Source organism: Vipera ursinii (assembly GCF_947247035.1).
Source record: "Vipera ursinii genome assembly, chromosome: 3".
Classification (NCBI taxonomy): Eukaryota; Metazoa; Chordata; class Lepidosauria; order Squamata; family Viperidae; genus Vipera; species Vipera ursinii.
Window position 1 is genome coordinate 190,650,624 of NC_139516.1, and position 15,197 is coordinate 190,665,820.

Below are 15,197 nucleotides of genomic sequence, written 5' to 3' on the forward strand. Positions count from 1 at the left end.
ATTGCAAGAAAAGCCAGAGGAACAGACAGTATTAGAAAGAAGGCTAGAAGAACAATAGGAGGAAGAAGAAAATGTAGGGAAGGGGAGATGATGTGCTCCCTACTGGAATTCAGGGTTTTATGTTAATGATGTTGATTGTGTCATGGTTCTGATAGATGAAACCCATTAAAGAACTTCAAGGCAAGAATTCTTCCTTAAAGAACATTTTATTCAGGAAACAAAGTATCGGCACTATACTGTATAGTTGAACCCAAAACTAGATTCCCTTCCCCCAGATACAAAGTAATAGAATGCAAATCCCACTCCCACAAAACAGTCATAAATCACATTCTCCAATTAGCCAGGAGCGGGAGATCTCTCCCCAGTTCCTCAGCCTGCCAAAATGTTATCGGTTTGTGTTCTTGAGTTCCCACGAAGCTGCATTGTTATTATGGCTAGCTGAGCTCAAGCATTCACCCCATCCCCCCTTCAACACCTAATTCCTAAACAGAAGAAAAAGCATGTTGAAAGCAAAGTAAAAAATGGCTGCAATTTCCATCAGTTGTCAGAGCAGGAACATCCAATGTTACAGCGTTGACAGATTGTTGATATTTTTTTCTAATCTTTTATCTAATATTTTTAATTGTCCTGCAGTACTAGCTTAACTTTATAATACAATTCTGTGCTGTGAAGGATGCCCCCCCCACGGCCTTTTTATTAGATAGATTAAAAATCTGATACATGGACATCTTGGAAATTTCTTCTCAAAGAAAACCAGATCTATTTGGAAATTCCACAGATCCCTGTGCCCTCCAGTGTGTTCAACATTCCAAGCAGATAGTTTCACTTGTCCAGACAGCATCCCAGCCTTTCAAAAGAGTCTACCCTAAATTCTTTCTTTTTAGTCAGTCAGAGATTTCTATCATGTAATACTATGGGGAATATTAATCTTTTAATCTTCTCCTGAATAGAATGTATGTGTTTTAATTTTTTTTATAGAAAATGAAGAAGGGACAAGAGAGTGGGCATGGGTTTTTCCACATGTTTATCATAGAAATGTACATTTTGCTTATGTCATGTCTTTTCTATAAAGTAAAATTAGTTTCTTTTATTCCAATAAGTTGATTTCTGGGTTTATATTACCCATTAATTTGTTTTGGAAATGAATCCTTAGAATTTTTAAAGAAATACCTTAAAGGTTCTACTACGGTTCATTTATATCACTATTTAAAATCTTGAAATTTCTATAAATCTACTTTGATGAATGTAAAGGAATCTTAGGGAATAGAATACATTCCAATCCCAGATTAGATAATAAACCAGCAATCTCTAGACCAGAGGTCTTCAAACTCGGCCCTTTTATGACTCATGGACTTCAACTCCCAGAATTTCTCAGCCATGCATGCTGGCTGAGGAATTCTGGGAGTTGAAGTCCATGAGTCATAAAAGGGCCGAGTTTGAAGACCCCTGCTCTAGACCATGAATGTGTCGTATAGAACATTCATGTTCTTTTTTCCCCTTCCAGCCAAACTAGATTGGCACAAAACTGCATTTTGGAAAGCTGCCCAGGTGTGAATGAGGTCTACTTCCTTCTTCAACCCATTAACAATTTATTTATTTGCTATAAGCCATTGCATTGGGAGTGATTCCTGATGGTTGGCAATATAAATAAGCCATAAATGTACAATAGCCCCTGAATATGCAACAATAAAACTGTAAAAACAATAAAAGTATAACAATAATAGAACTAAAAATAAAAATAAAAGAACACAAGCACCACTCCAACCTAACCATAATAATATTGACTCTCAAAGTCCTTTTTTACAGCCTTGCAAACCACAACTGCTCTACCACTTGGGGTTATTCTTCAAAGTGGGGACCACTGTGGAAAAATGGTGTCTTTGTGCAGGGAGTTGTTGCATCTCCCCAATCTGGACCAACACACGGGATAGTCCAGTTCTACCTGGAGCTAACTGGAAGCCAAGTCATGTTGTACTTTATAGGTTAAAACCAGTATTTTGACTGGTGAGAAACTACTGAGAGCTACTGAGTGCCTACAGTGAAAGTCTTATATGGCTGTAGCTGTTATCATACATTAGTATCTAGGTTGCTGCAAAATGCACAAATTACAAAATTTGAAGGCAACACAACAGAGCACTGTAGTAGTCCAATTTAATGGTGATGAGGGCATGTGTTATTTTTGCCAGGATGTCCTACTCCAGGTGGTGCCTCTTCTGCTTCTTTTACTCATGCTATGGTTTTTTTTAATGTTCTCTCTCTTCTACTCCTGGACAATATGCAGAAAATTTTATCCTTCTACTTGTTCACCAATAGTACATGTTTGTAAAACATAAGTGCAAAGAGAAAGGACAGCTGGCATCTCTTGTTGCATTTTTTCAGTAAGATTTGCAAAAACCATTTAAAGCTAAATTTAGTTGACTTCTACAGTTGATTAGTGCCAATTCAGAAAAAAAAGCTAACTTTTTTGGGGGGGCTTTTTAATGGTTGAATTCTTCATACTATTTCCCAGTAGAAGCCCCGTCCAATTATTGCTCTATAATTAACTTCCCCAATAAAATATTGGCTAATATAATGCAATCAACTAAAATTAATATCAGACTGGCATTATTAGGCTAATAAGTGGGAACCTGATTACTGTAATCTTTCAAGTATCTTATTACCAACTTTGAAGAATAGTTGTAACATCATTTAGAAAATGTTGCTTTTGGCAAATTGAGCCCGAACTATCTTGGAATGCAAGGAGAAATGTCTGTATTTTATAAAAGCACCTGTGATCTTTTTGTTGTTTGTTGCAGCTGATTATAAGGAAAGCTTCAACACCATTGGAAATATTGAAGAAATTGCCTATAATGCTGTATCGTTCACTTGGGATGTTAATGAAGAGGCAAAGGTAAGAACTACTAAAAATGCATATCTTTTGTAGGGTAACATGCAGAATTGCTCAGCAAGCAAAACTTAAGGCACTATTTTGTACTGTTCTGGGGGAAAAAAAAATAAAACCAAACCAACTGTGCACCACCATAAGCTCCTGAGTAAAAGATATACATATATACATTAAAAAAGAGGAACAAACAGCCACTACCACATGCTTCTCCCAGAAGAAGGAAGCTGAAGCCACCAGCCTGATGATGACGGATGGGATTCCGTCGAAACGTTGCTCCTACACCTTTAGTTCTACGCGGGAAAAAACCCGAATGACCAAAGATCCACATACAAACACCCACGAAAACCTCAGAAAACATATATATACATATACATACATGCATACATGCATACATACATACATACATACATATATACATATATATATATATGGATCTTTGGTTATTCGGGTTTTTCCCCGCGTAGAACTAAAGGTGTAGGGGCGACGTTTTGACGGAATCCCATCCGTCATCATCAGGCTAGTGGCTTCTGCTTCCTTCTTCTGGGAGAAGCATGTGGCTTCTCATTTATATCCCATTTATATCCCGTCCTTCTCCGAAGACTCAGGGCGCCTTACAATTTAAAGCACAAATCAATGTGCTTAGCAATAGCCTTCATTCTGTGTATATGCCTGCTTATTAGGGCTTTCGCCCCCCCCAAGCGGCATTATTACAAAGTCAGCTTATTGCCCCCAACAATCTGGCTCCTCATGCATATATTTTAATAATGGATATTTTGTTGTTTAGAACTTGCTAGTCTAAGATTGCCAATCTTTGGGAACTTTTATATTAGTCTTGTTTAAGTACCAGATATCAGTGAAGCTATTTTGAAAGTTGTAGGAGGTACTGTATCCTCTTTTATTAGAAACATCAGGCCATTTAGCTTGAAATTATCTACATTATCTATAGATAAATATGATATCAGGATTTTAGGAATTACTGGTTGATTAAAGAGTAATAGTTCCATTCATGCCTAAAACTAAAACAGGTTCAAGCATTACACTAACTTAAAAGCAAATATTATGGCTTAACAAGATGTGTGTGTGGGGAAAAAAGCCTTAGTGTTCCAATAGTTTCAGTGAATTCTCTTCTCTAATCTTACACGGAGTCTCCTAAGATGAACTTTGGACTTTCTAGAGCCAAAGAATAAAGTTGGTATATGCCTTATTTCAAGCTGCATAGGTATTTGCCTTTCCCATAGAGAAATAATCTCCACTTACTGTATGTACTCCATTTGTATAAACGATTCACACAGTTAACCTATTTTCCAGCACTTGAGATGAACTTGAAGTAGGATGAAAGATTTACTTGAAGTGGGGTTTTAATAGCAGATCAGGATAACTTTAGGAAATGGCACATCATGAAGTAATAATTTCCAGGACTAACAGGTGTAGCTGTGGAATAAAAAAGAATCATCCCTTTTGACCAGGTAATGATTTTAGAGCAAATCTTGCTGATTTTTTTTAAACCTGAATCAACTTTGTCATCATCTGGAGATAAAACAACTAGCTTCAGGGGTATCTACAAGGAGAGAAGGTCATCTGCAGGATGGCAATCATGTCACTTTGGATCACAACACCATTTCTATTTTTTCAAGATTTAAACCCTGTTTCCTGACCCACTCCATTGATAGTCATTAACTCAGCTCCAGATCTTCAGATATCAATAAAGTTTTTTCAGAAAAAAAAATCATGTAAATGATAATGCTTAAAAAACAGTTGGCTGGATTTCTGATTTCACCACCTCTGAGCTCTTAGCTTCATAATAAATTTTTCTCCCTCATAAGACTCAGAAACACGAAAAGCCATGTCAAGGTGTCTGTAGTGATTTACTTCCTTTTTCCAAGGCAATTATCATTATTATTATTACAAACTGTGTAGATTCAGCTTGAATTGATGCTATAGCATTTCGTCTTGTTTGATTACACCAAGGTGACTGAAAACACTTAGCAGTGACTATACAGAGAAAACAAGAACTCAATGGAATAGAGTAGCGGTCCCCGCAGACCTGGGGAGGGGATAGGAAGGATCAGCGCATAACCTAGATCCCTTGTATACACAGTTTACAGTAGGGTTCTCACTCCTTTGAGAATCTAATGCCTGATGATCTGAGACGGAACAGAGTCAGTAAAGCTAGAACTGGGGAGCTGCTGCAAATACAGAGGAAGCTTTGCTCCTCGACTGCCGTTCACCTATAGCTGTGCAGTCCAGTTCCTAACAGGTCACAGAACAGGACACAGAGTTGGGGATCCCTGGAATAGAGTGATCTGTCATTAAGAGTAATTATGATAGCATGGAAGAAATATAAATATGACATTGAACCAGTGCATTTCTTTATGGGTGTTTTGGTTGAAAGATTCAAAAAGGCAACTGTTTATTGTGGTATCAGGAGCAGAAGGATGTTGCATGAAGAAAATCCATTTGTTCAAAACTACATCCATAATCCTGTCCATTAGAAGCTGCACTAGTAAAATCTGAAGATGAAAGAACAAGCATCCTGAAATTACTGAGGCAAATATTCCATTGCATAATGCAGGAATTGCACTTCTACTAAGTTGTAAAATCTGCTTGACAGATATTCTGAATTACCATTCCTGTTTGCTCCTGTAACATAACCAACATCTATGGAACATTTGTAGAATGTGCAACATATTGGAATAGTTAAGTATTAGTTGCCTCTTCTGAAGGCTAAATATGCTCTTCATTCAATTTTCCTCATAGGAACTTGTCTTCAACATTGTGGCTCTTTTCTGAACATATGCCATTTTATTGATCTTGCTATATTTGATCATCCTGGCTACATCTCGCACAAATATCTTAGGGTCTTTTTCCTTGTGATGCACTCCTATACTACTGAGTCATATGTGAATCTGACATCTGCATCATATCAGTCATTCCTATGTAGATCAGAATCTTCTATAACCATCTGGAATAACACCATAGGGAAAATGCTTCCATGGTGACAGAAATGAGTTGATAAGTGAGATTACAATATTATGCAACAAGCCAAGAATGATATAAGGAGTTACTTCTGAGTAGTCTATTGTTATTGTTCGCCTAAAGACAGAATCTTGCCTGACTAAAGAGCTGCAAAACTATAGATATATTCTGTGAATTGCTAGGGAGGGTCCATCCTTGCTCTCTTCCTGTCCACCAGATGTTCCAAGCTCTGCTATTTCTTTGCCCTCTGGAAAGAACCCCTCCCTCTTAACTATATTCCAAACTATATTCCCTCACAAAAAGACTGCTTTAGATTAGGCCTGCTCAATATAGGCCCGTGTTGCTGTCATTTCCAGCACTGCCACAGCTCCACTAGCCACCAAACAGCTGGCTGATGTGCCATCATCATTGCAGTTCAGAATGGTTTCTAATTTATCAGCTTTTTGTTGTTGAAATTATTCAGGCCTGCTTTAGATTATTTTAGCGGGATATGTGCATCATGTTATGAATGCATACATTCCATAATTGATAAGAAGCATGTATCTGCACTTGAGTACAAAATAGAAATAAAGTGGAACAGTAGAATTCTCATAAATTCATGAGAAGATGATGGTGAGAAATTGGTTAGAGAAAAAAGATCATTCCCTTCTACCAACATTTTTTTTTGCCATCTTGTCATACAGTTAGTATATATAACTGCCCTCTAATATCTGGAGGTAAACATCTGGTGTTACCAGAGAAGTATGCATCATATTTAATCTTGCTGGGAAATTCTTATGGAAAGGTGATGTTTCTGATATTTTCAAAATTTCAGGACTTTGTTAAGCCAAAATGTAGTTCTTGTGTCAAAAGAAACAGTTTCAGGAAATGTCTCCAGCATGTAACCGTTGAATTAGAGTTCCTGTATTAATTTTGTATGGTAAGATTCAGATTAAATGCGTACTGAAGCTGATTAGTTCACTAGAACATAATTGTCCTTCAGATCTTTAGGTGCTGTAGATTTTCCTAATCTAGTTCAACTGTATATGTCAGCGAGAAAGAGATGAATATTTCATTTTCCTAGAATAATCTTCTTAATACAACAATTGTAACAATACATTTTCTGTTAATGATTGATATTTTAAAAATATGGATTAAAACTGGAAACTATATATAAACACAACCATCAAAATATTTACTTGAGAATGCACTTCTTTAAAACACAATTAAAATAAAATGTTTTGCCTAATACACCATGACGTCTTTTTAAAAGGCAGTGTTCACACATGACTGAACAGGTGTGTGATCGGCTTTTGCAGCAAATTGAATTTTTATGTAGTTGTTGGGGTGTGGTGCAAGGTTACAGAAGCTGCTTAAATGAAATGTAAACATCTTTTGTAGATGTTGGTATTGAGCAGAAAGAACGGCATTGAATTTGTCTGGAATTTATAAGGAAAAAAAGCTATAAAAGTTGTGCTAACTCTACACAAAGAACTAGTATTTATTTAATGCCCTACTCTAGCCTGAGTTGAGTAGTCTGAAGTAACTACATAACATAAAAAACAAACAAACAAATATACAATTAGTACTTGAATTTGTTTCACAATTAATATGTTGCTAATAGGATCTTTTTATGGCATGGAGTTCTCTTGAGCTAAATATCTCTCCTATAAATAGGGTTTTTATTTTTAAACCATAAGGTTATTAAGATTATAACTAGCTATCTTATACTAGAGTTGGGCTAGGTCAGGAAGCAGACTTTGTAATTTTGATATCAGCTATAATAACAGAAACATCAAAACCTGACAGTGTTATTCTTTCCCTCCTTCTTCAGGAAATTGTGGGGAGGGGAGTCATAAGAAGATAACTTACGTTAGTTCACTGGTATAAATTGTGGTATTTCTTTCTTGTGCCTTTTATTATTCCCTGTGGCTGTCAATAGCTTTGCAAGATCTGTTTGGCTAAAACTAGATCATGGGTAGGCAACCTTGGCTCTTTTATGACTTGTGGACTTGTGGACTTCAATTCTGAGAATTCAGGAATTCTGGGAGTTGAAGTCCACGAGTCATAAAAGAGCCACGATTGCCTACCCCTGAACTAGACAATTGAACAAACCGTGAACTGGGTGACTGTATTCTGCAGAACAAGAAAATATTTGGTCTTGGATTGTTCACTTTATCTAGGATCTGTTATCTGCATCCAAATATTTGTTTCCTGTGTTGTGTCCTTAAAAGAGATTTCTCCTAATCGCTACCAGGGTGTGTCCCCTGCTACATTTGAGATGGGGACTTCTTGGTAATGGCATACCGATGAGGGAATCTCCTCCTCTCTGGAAAAATGCAGTTCGTCCCCACATTAACAAGGTTTGACGGTTTTATACATTCAGACAACTTTCTAGCAATATGACCCAAAGGGAAATGTATTACAGATGGTCCTTGACTTGTGACCACAATTGGCATCAGAATATCTGTTGCTAAGCAAGGCGCTTCTTAAGGGAGTTGTGCTGATTTTGCAAACTTTTTCTCATGGTTGTTAAGCAAATCACTGAAGTTGTTAAGTGAATCATGTGGCCGTTAAACGAATCTGACTTTCCCCCATTGACTCTGTTTGTTGGAAGACCCCTGGGAAGATATGCAAATGTCAATCACATTACCCTGAGACACTGCAACTCTCCTAAATACATGCCAGTTGCCAAGCACCCAAATTTTGATGATGTGACCCCCAAGATGCTGAAATGACCATAACAACCAGTCATAAGTCACTTTTTTCAGTGCTGTCATAACTTCAAACTGTCATTAAACAAATGGTCATAAGTTGAGGACTACCTGCACTTAAATCAAGGGCTTGTTGCACCATCACTCTTAGTAGCTTATGTAGGTTTTACTTTTATTTTACTCACTACTTTGGAATATTTTAAACTAAAACTTCCTTTTTCCTCTGATACAAATTTTGATTATATGGTTTCTTGCTGTTCAAGTATAATTTCAAGGAGAGTTCTGTGCAGGTCTTCATAAAACTTTATTAGAGCATGCATGAGAAGCTTCTAGGAAATGTTATTCAGGTGTGGTACAAATACATTTCTTGATTCAGCTCCAATTAAACTCCAGTTAAAGGGAGGTGAGATAAGAGGAAGAGCACTAGAGGAAACATTGTTGGAGGAGATAAGCACCTAGTCTGAGTGAAATGAGACAACTTCTTCTCTTCCTAAACCACTCTCTATGACTTTGATGTCTCCTAAATGTACTGGACTACAGCTGTCATCATTCCTACCTACCAGAGTTGGGAGGGAGAGGAGATATATTCCAATCAGCTCTGTTGCCAGTGCAGGAGAGTCAGCTAGTCCTCCACAGCGATTTTGTAAAACTACAAACATGGGCATCTGAAGAACCTTAATTTAAGCACTGTACCATTTTGAAAAAAATATTGTCTTCATTGGGTTTTTAGGATGTTGTTTCAAAGTGGTGTTGAAACAACATCTTAAAACAGCGTTTTAGGTGTTTTAATTGCGATTAAATTGTATAATTTGCAAGCTGCTAAGTATTGTTAGATTTTAGTAAGGTAGAAAATATTACCAAGTCTTGAGAACATGATACTGATCTCCAGTAAATGTCTGAGAATTTGGATAAACTTCTGATAATTTACTAGATGCTAGTACCAATGCTAGTTACTAAGCTGGTACTTACTTAATGGCTATTGAATATCATCTTCAAGGCCATCTCCTTACTCTTCTACTGGTTGCTGGATGGACTGTACTACTCCTTTCTGCAGGCCAAAAGCTCATTATGACTTTTTAATTTATCAGAAGGCCACTTTTTGAGACCTATGTGTGCATTTTGGTTCTAACTCTACAGTCAGCCAAGAGTAGTTAACAAATTGTAATTCTTATTGTAACCGGAGGAGAGAGTTATGAATTACATGCCTGGAGATTAGTCATCATATTTATGTATTGTTTCAATTTAATTAAAACTTCTGTAGTTTTTTTTTCTTCTTCTGGCCCATCCTACCTATTCTACTCACAGAAAAAGTAGAGCTTTCAAACTAAAAAAAACCCTCCATAACAAAAATGTTTGCACAAGCAGGTTGTTCTTAACTTAATGACCACAATTGGGACCAGAACTGCCATCACTAAGTGCTGCTGTCCTTAAGCGAGTCATCACATGTCTGTGCTGATTTTACATCCTTTTTACCAATTTTCAGTAAGTGAATCACATGGTCTTGAGCAAATACAGCTTCCCCTATTGACTCTTCTTATTAGAAGCAGGCTGGGAAAATTACAAATGGCAATGAAATCACCCTGGATTGCTGCATAAAGACATACTGGTTGCCAAGTGCCCAAATTCTGATGGTGTGATTATAGAGATATTGTGACAGTTGTTAAGTGTGAGGACCAGTTGTAAGTCTCATTTTTCAGTGCCATCATAACTTTCAATGGTCGCTAAATGAATGGTTAGGATTACCTGTAACTGATTATAGCATTTGTGATAAGATACATGATAATTCAAGAGTCATATTTGCAAGCTTTATTCTTCCTTTACTCTATCTTTACTCATGATCTCAAGGCAGTACGTGCAATATTTTACTCCATCCTGGTGTTTAGCAAGATAATATGTTTTTGTGATCTCTATTGCTTTTACTTCAAACTTCTCTCCTTCCATAGCATCCATATTATGGCACTGTAACTCTGCCCTTCCCTCTTGAACTCCTTGTTGGTGTAGTAAAAAAGACCCCTATGAAAGCAAATGATACTAGGGTGTTGCTGAAAGATTATTTATTGTCCAGATAATTGATGATGGGTCATTCATCTTTCAGAAACAACTGCCACTTCAGTATTGTCATCCAAACCACAAAGCCAACCAAAAATTAAAAACAGACTAAGGAAATTGAATAATGTTGATTTCACATGCTTGCAAATTGTCCTTCCTTAATTAAATATAAATCTTCCCAGCATGGGTTCAAAAGGAGGGCAATTGGAGGTGTACTGAGCATGAGCATTTTGGAACTTCGGACCGCCCCCGATCTGCGTACATTTCGCCGGGATCTGAAAACTTGGTTTTTTGATCTATCAGGCCTGGACTGAAGGGGTTTTAGCTTTTAATATTGTTTAATATTGTTTTAATTGTTGGGCTTATGTAATTTAATCTATTTTAATTTATACTATTTTTATATCATATTTTATGTTGCCCTGTAAACCGCCCTGAGTCCTTCGGGAATAGGGCGGTATAAAAATTTAATTAAATAAATAAAATAAATTTTGCCTTTCCAAAAACACTGATCCCGCTTTTTTCTATTTCACTTTACTCTGTGCGCTATAAGGAAGAACCTGACATTAATACTGATATTATTTTTTATTTTTTATTTTTTTATTTATTTTAATTCCATTTATATCCCGCCCTTCTCCGAAGACTCAGGGTGGCTTACAAGCTTAGCAGTATTACAGACACACATTGTGAGCGTGCCTCTTTTGATTTTTAAGGAGACCTGATATACTGTATGTGGTGTCAGAAGAGGAATATTCCATCTTTCTAAATGATAATCTATGTAACATTCATTGCATCATCCCTCTTCTTCTGTACATTTCTGTCAATATAATTTACTACAACTGAATTTATTTCTTTAATTCAGTCTTCTCAGTTCATAACTTCCAAAGGTCTTGTGTAAATCAGTTTTGCACTATACTCTTTTAAGGTTAGGAATCAGAATAAGAGAATAACTGAGTTGGAAGGGACCTTGGAAGTCTTCTAGTCCAGGGCTGTTCAACCGGTGGTTTGCGTACCACCGGAGGTACTTTAGCAGCTGGCAGGTGATATGTGACCCCTAACCACGTGTTATCAGGGGAGGGAACAAGCTAAATCAGCACTGCAGAGACTTGGAGGAGATCAGCTGGAGCTCAGCAGAAGCCCCAGGATCTGCACAGGTGGCTACATGCTGATTGGAGAGAAAAGAGAAAAGGAGGAGGAGGGTGGAGAGAGGAGAAGCTATAAAAGGAGCAGGTTTTGGCGGGAGAGGGAGAGAAAAAAACACATAGAGAAGAGAAGAGGCTTTTGTTAGCAAAGTGGTGAGAAGAGAGAGAGAGCAAGTGGCCTTTGTGAGCAAAGTGTGAGTGAGAGAGCAAGAGGCTTTTGTGAGCAAAGAGTGAGTGAGTGAGTGACGGGCTTTTGCAAGCAATGTGTGTGAGAGGGGGGGCTTTTGCAAGCAAAGTGTGGGTGAGTGAGAGAGCAAGAGGCTTTTGCGAGCAACATGTGAGTGAAAAAGCGAGTGAGGGGCTTTTGTGAGCAAAGGGTGAGTGAGAGGCTTTGTGAGCAAAGGGTGAGAGAGAGGAGGGCTTTTGCAAGCAAAGAGTGAGAGAAAAAGGGAAAAGTGAGGGGGAGAAGGGAAAAAGAAAAGGCATTGACTTCCGGCTTCCTCTGTTGCAGTAGAAGGAAGCATTAATATTGAACCTCAACTTTTTACTTTTCCATAATATTATAAAGTAGCTATTCTATAACAACATATGAATCTAACCAGTAACGCCCAACCCTCCCCCCCTTTCTTTTAGTCATCAGGGTTTTGACACCTTGCTAAGCACTGGTGGTACTCGAATATTGTCATGTCCTAAAAGTGGTATAATCTGTGAAAAGGTTTGAAAGCCCTGTTCTAGTCCAACTCCCTGCTCAGGCAAGAAACCCTATAACATTTCAGTCAAATGGTTCTCCAATCTCTTCTTAAAAACTTCCAATGTTGGAGCATTCACAACTTCTGAAGGCAGGTTATTCCACTGATTAGTTGTTCTAACTGTCAGGAAATTCCTCCTTAGTTCTAGATTGCTTCTTGTCCTGCCTTCAGACGCTTTGGAGAATAGCTTGACTCCCTCTTCTTTGTGGCAACCCCTGAGATATTGGAATGCTACTATTATGTTACCCCTCATCCTTCTCTTCATTAAACTAGACATACCTGTGTTATATATGTAAACAAGTCCGTAATAGATATGTATATATGTTAACAGTTCAAACAATACTACTGCAGCAAAGTGTATAAGCTAAAAGCCTCCTGACAGAAAAACACGCGGGAACTTTGACAGCTGTCAAAGTTCCCCGCACAGCGCAGGCGCCACCACTGACAGCTCGCGGCTGTCAAACTCCGGACTACGAGGAAGCCTGAGCTGTCAAAGCATCCACCGCACAGCGCAGGCGCGACCACTGACAGCTCGCGGCTGTCAAAACACCAAGCCACGCGGAAGCCGGAGCTGTCAACGGAAGACGACGCGGATTGGTCCCTGCCTGACACGGCGCCAAAATAAACACCGCTGATTGGTCCTCGCTACCAGCTGCCGGCTATAAAAGCCGGACAAGTTATTCTATGTTGCCTTGCTCTTAAATAAACCTGTTGTTACTAGCCTGTCGTCCCGAGTGGTCCTTCGGCTACTTCACTGGCGACGAGGGTGGGATCGCTCCGGAGCTGAAGTCACGGCCGAGGAAGGAAGTTCCCGGCAAGAGCTGTCACGGAAGTTTTAACTTCCATCGGAGCAACCCAGGACCGGACGACATGGCAAACTTCGGCCGTGTGAGGGAGTTTGATACCCGCCATCCCGAGAGATGGCAATCACATCTCGGCCAAGTCGAGGGATTCCTCCTCGTCAGTAAAATCACTGACGACCGAGCAAAGGCCGCCGCTCTGCTGTACATCAGCGGGCCCCCGGTGTACGATGCAGCCGTCGGGTTGTTCAGCCCAGTGCCCATCACTGAAGTCTCCTACGCGGACTTGGTGGACCAGCTGAGCAAATACTACATGCCGGCTCGATCAGAACTGTACTGGCGGGTGCAATTCGCACAAAAGAAACAACGGCAGGACGAGCCCGCCAACAAGTTCATCGCCGGGGTCAGACACGCCGCAAGGAACTGCTGCTTCCCCGACCTGGAAGACCGCATCAGAGACCAGGTGGTGATCGGTCTGAGGGACGAGAAGCTACAGAAGAAACTGACGTCCAAACCCGACATGAACCTGGCCGAGCTGACCAGGGAGATCATGGCATACGAACACAGCCACAAGAAGAAGCCGACCAACACGACCCCAGAGACCCCCGCGACCGTCTACCAGGAAAGCGCAGCCTTCAGCGACAGTGGAGAGTCGGTAGATTTCACCGACGGAGAAGCCCTACAGCGCCGAATGGAGCACCGACAGCCGAGAAGGGGCAGAACGTCGGACCGCCGGGGGTCCAGGAACCCTCCACCGCCACCACCGCGTTACGAGCAACGAGCCGCCTGTGCCAGCTGCGGGGGCAATCATGCCCAAGGAAGCTGCCGCTTTAGGAACGCGAAATGCCACAATTGCGGGAAGACTGGCCACATCAAGCCGGTGTGCCGCAGCAAGGGCCGGGACAACATCAATGAGGTGGAGGCAAACCCCCCAGGTAGGCCGGCTGCCCAAGCCAGCAGAGAACCCCACCCAGGCCCCCTGGTAGAGACAGTGGACAGGGTAAACAGCATAAGCTCCAAGGTTAAGATTTGGGTCAGAATTCAGGGGGTGCCCTGCCACATGGAAGTAGATTCGGGGTCAGCAGTTTCCTTAATTTCGCTGACCACCTATCAGGAGATCTGTCAGAAAGGCCGAGGACAAATTCCCCTGAAACAAACTCAGGTACACCTAGCTGACTTCCAGAAGACCCCCATTCCGTTGGAAGGGAAAGCCAAGGTCGTAGTGCAGTACAAGGGGTTCAAGGGTCCCCTGGAGGTTTTAGTTACACCAGGGAACCGCACCAATTTGATAGGGCTAAACTGGTTCAGTCCACTAGGCATCGCTTTAACAGGGGTTAACACCATTCGAACACCCAGCCTAGAAGCCGTTTGCGATAAGTTCGCCGACGTTTTCGATGGCACTTTAGGGAAATACACGGGTTCCCCCATCTCCTTACAGCTAAACCCTGCAATCCAACCAATTAAGATAAGAGCCAGGAGGGTACCTTTTGCCCTTAAGGAAAAAATCGAAAACGAACTTGATCGCCTCGTAGGACTAGGGGTGCTTGAGCCAACAGAAGGGGGAACCTGGGAGACCCCTATTGTTACCCCAATCAAACCTAATGGTGAAGTGAGACTGTGCGCTGATTATAAGGCGACAGTCAACCTAGCCCTCAGCCCCCATGCCTACCCGGTGCCAGCGGTAAGGGACGTATTTGCTTCCATCCGCTCTGGCGCCCTTTTCGCCAAGCTTGATCTCACACAGGCGTATTTGCAGCTGCCTGTCACTGAGGACACTGCGGAGGCCCAGACAATTGTCACTCACCGCAGTGCCTTTAAGGTAAAGAGGCTCCAATTTGGCATATCGGCGGCCCCGGGTATATTTCAGGGTATCATGGAGAAGATCCTGAAGGGAATACCCGGGGTCT

At 40.4% G+C, this 15,197-nt stretch overlaps 1 protein-coding gene and 1 long non-coding RNA gene across 2 annotated transcripts in view; one reads left to right on the forward strand and one right to left on the reverse strand.

The window, feature by feature from the left end:
• LOC310637933 overlaps positions 1–15,197 on the reverse strand; it is a 191,556-nt gene that overhangs the window by 148,195 nt on the left and 28,164 nt on the right. The gene's annotated exons all lie outside the window — the stretch shown is intronic.
• GRHL2 (grainyhead like transcription factor 2) overlaps positions 1–15,197 on the forward strand; it is a 93,483-nt gene that overhangs the window by 34,375 nt on the left and 43,911 nt on the right. The window contains exon 8 of the mRNA XM_083358557.1: positions 2,796–2,890. Coding sequence (XP_083214683.1) covers positions 2,796–2,890 — 95 coding nt within the window. The remainder of the gene's footprint in view (positions 1–2,795; positions 2,891–15,197) is intronic.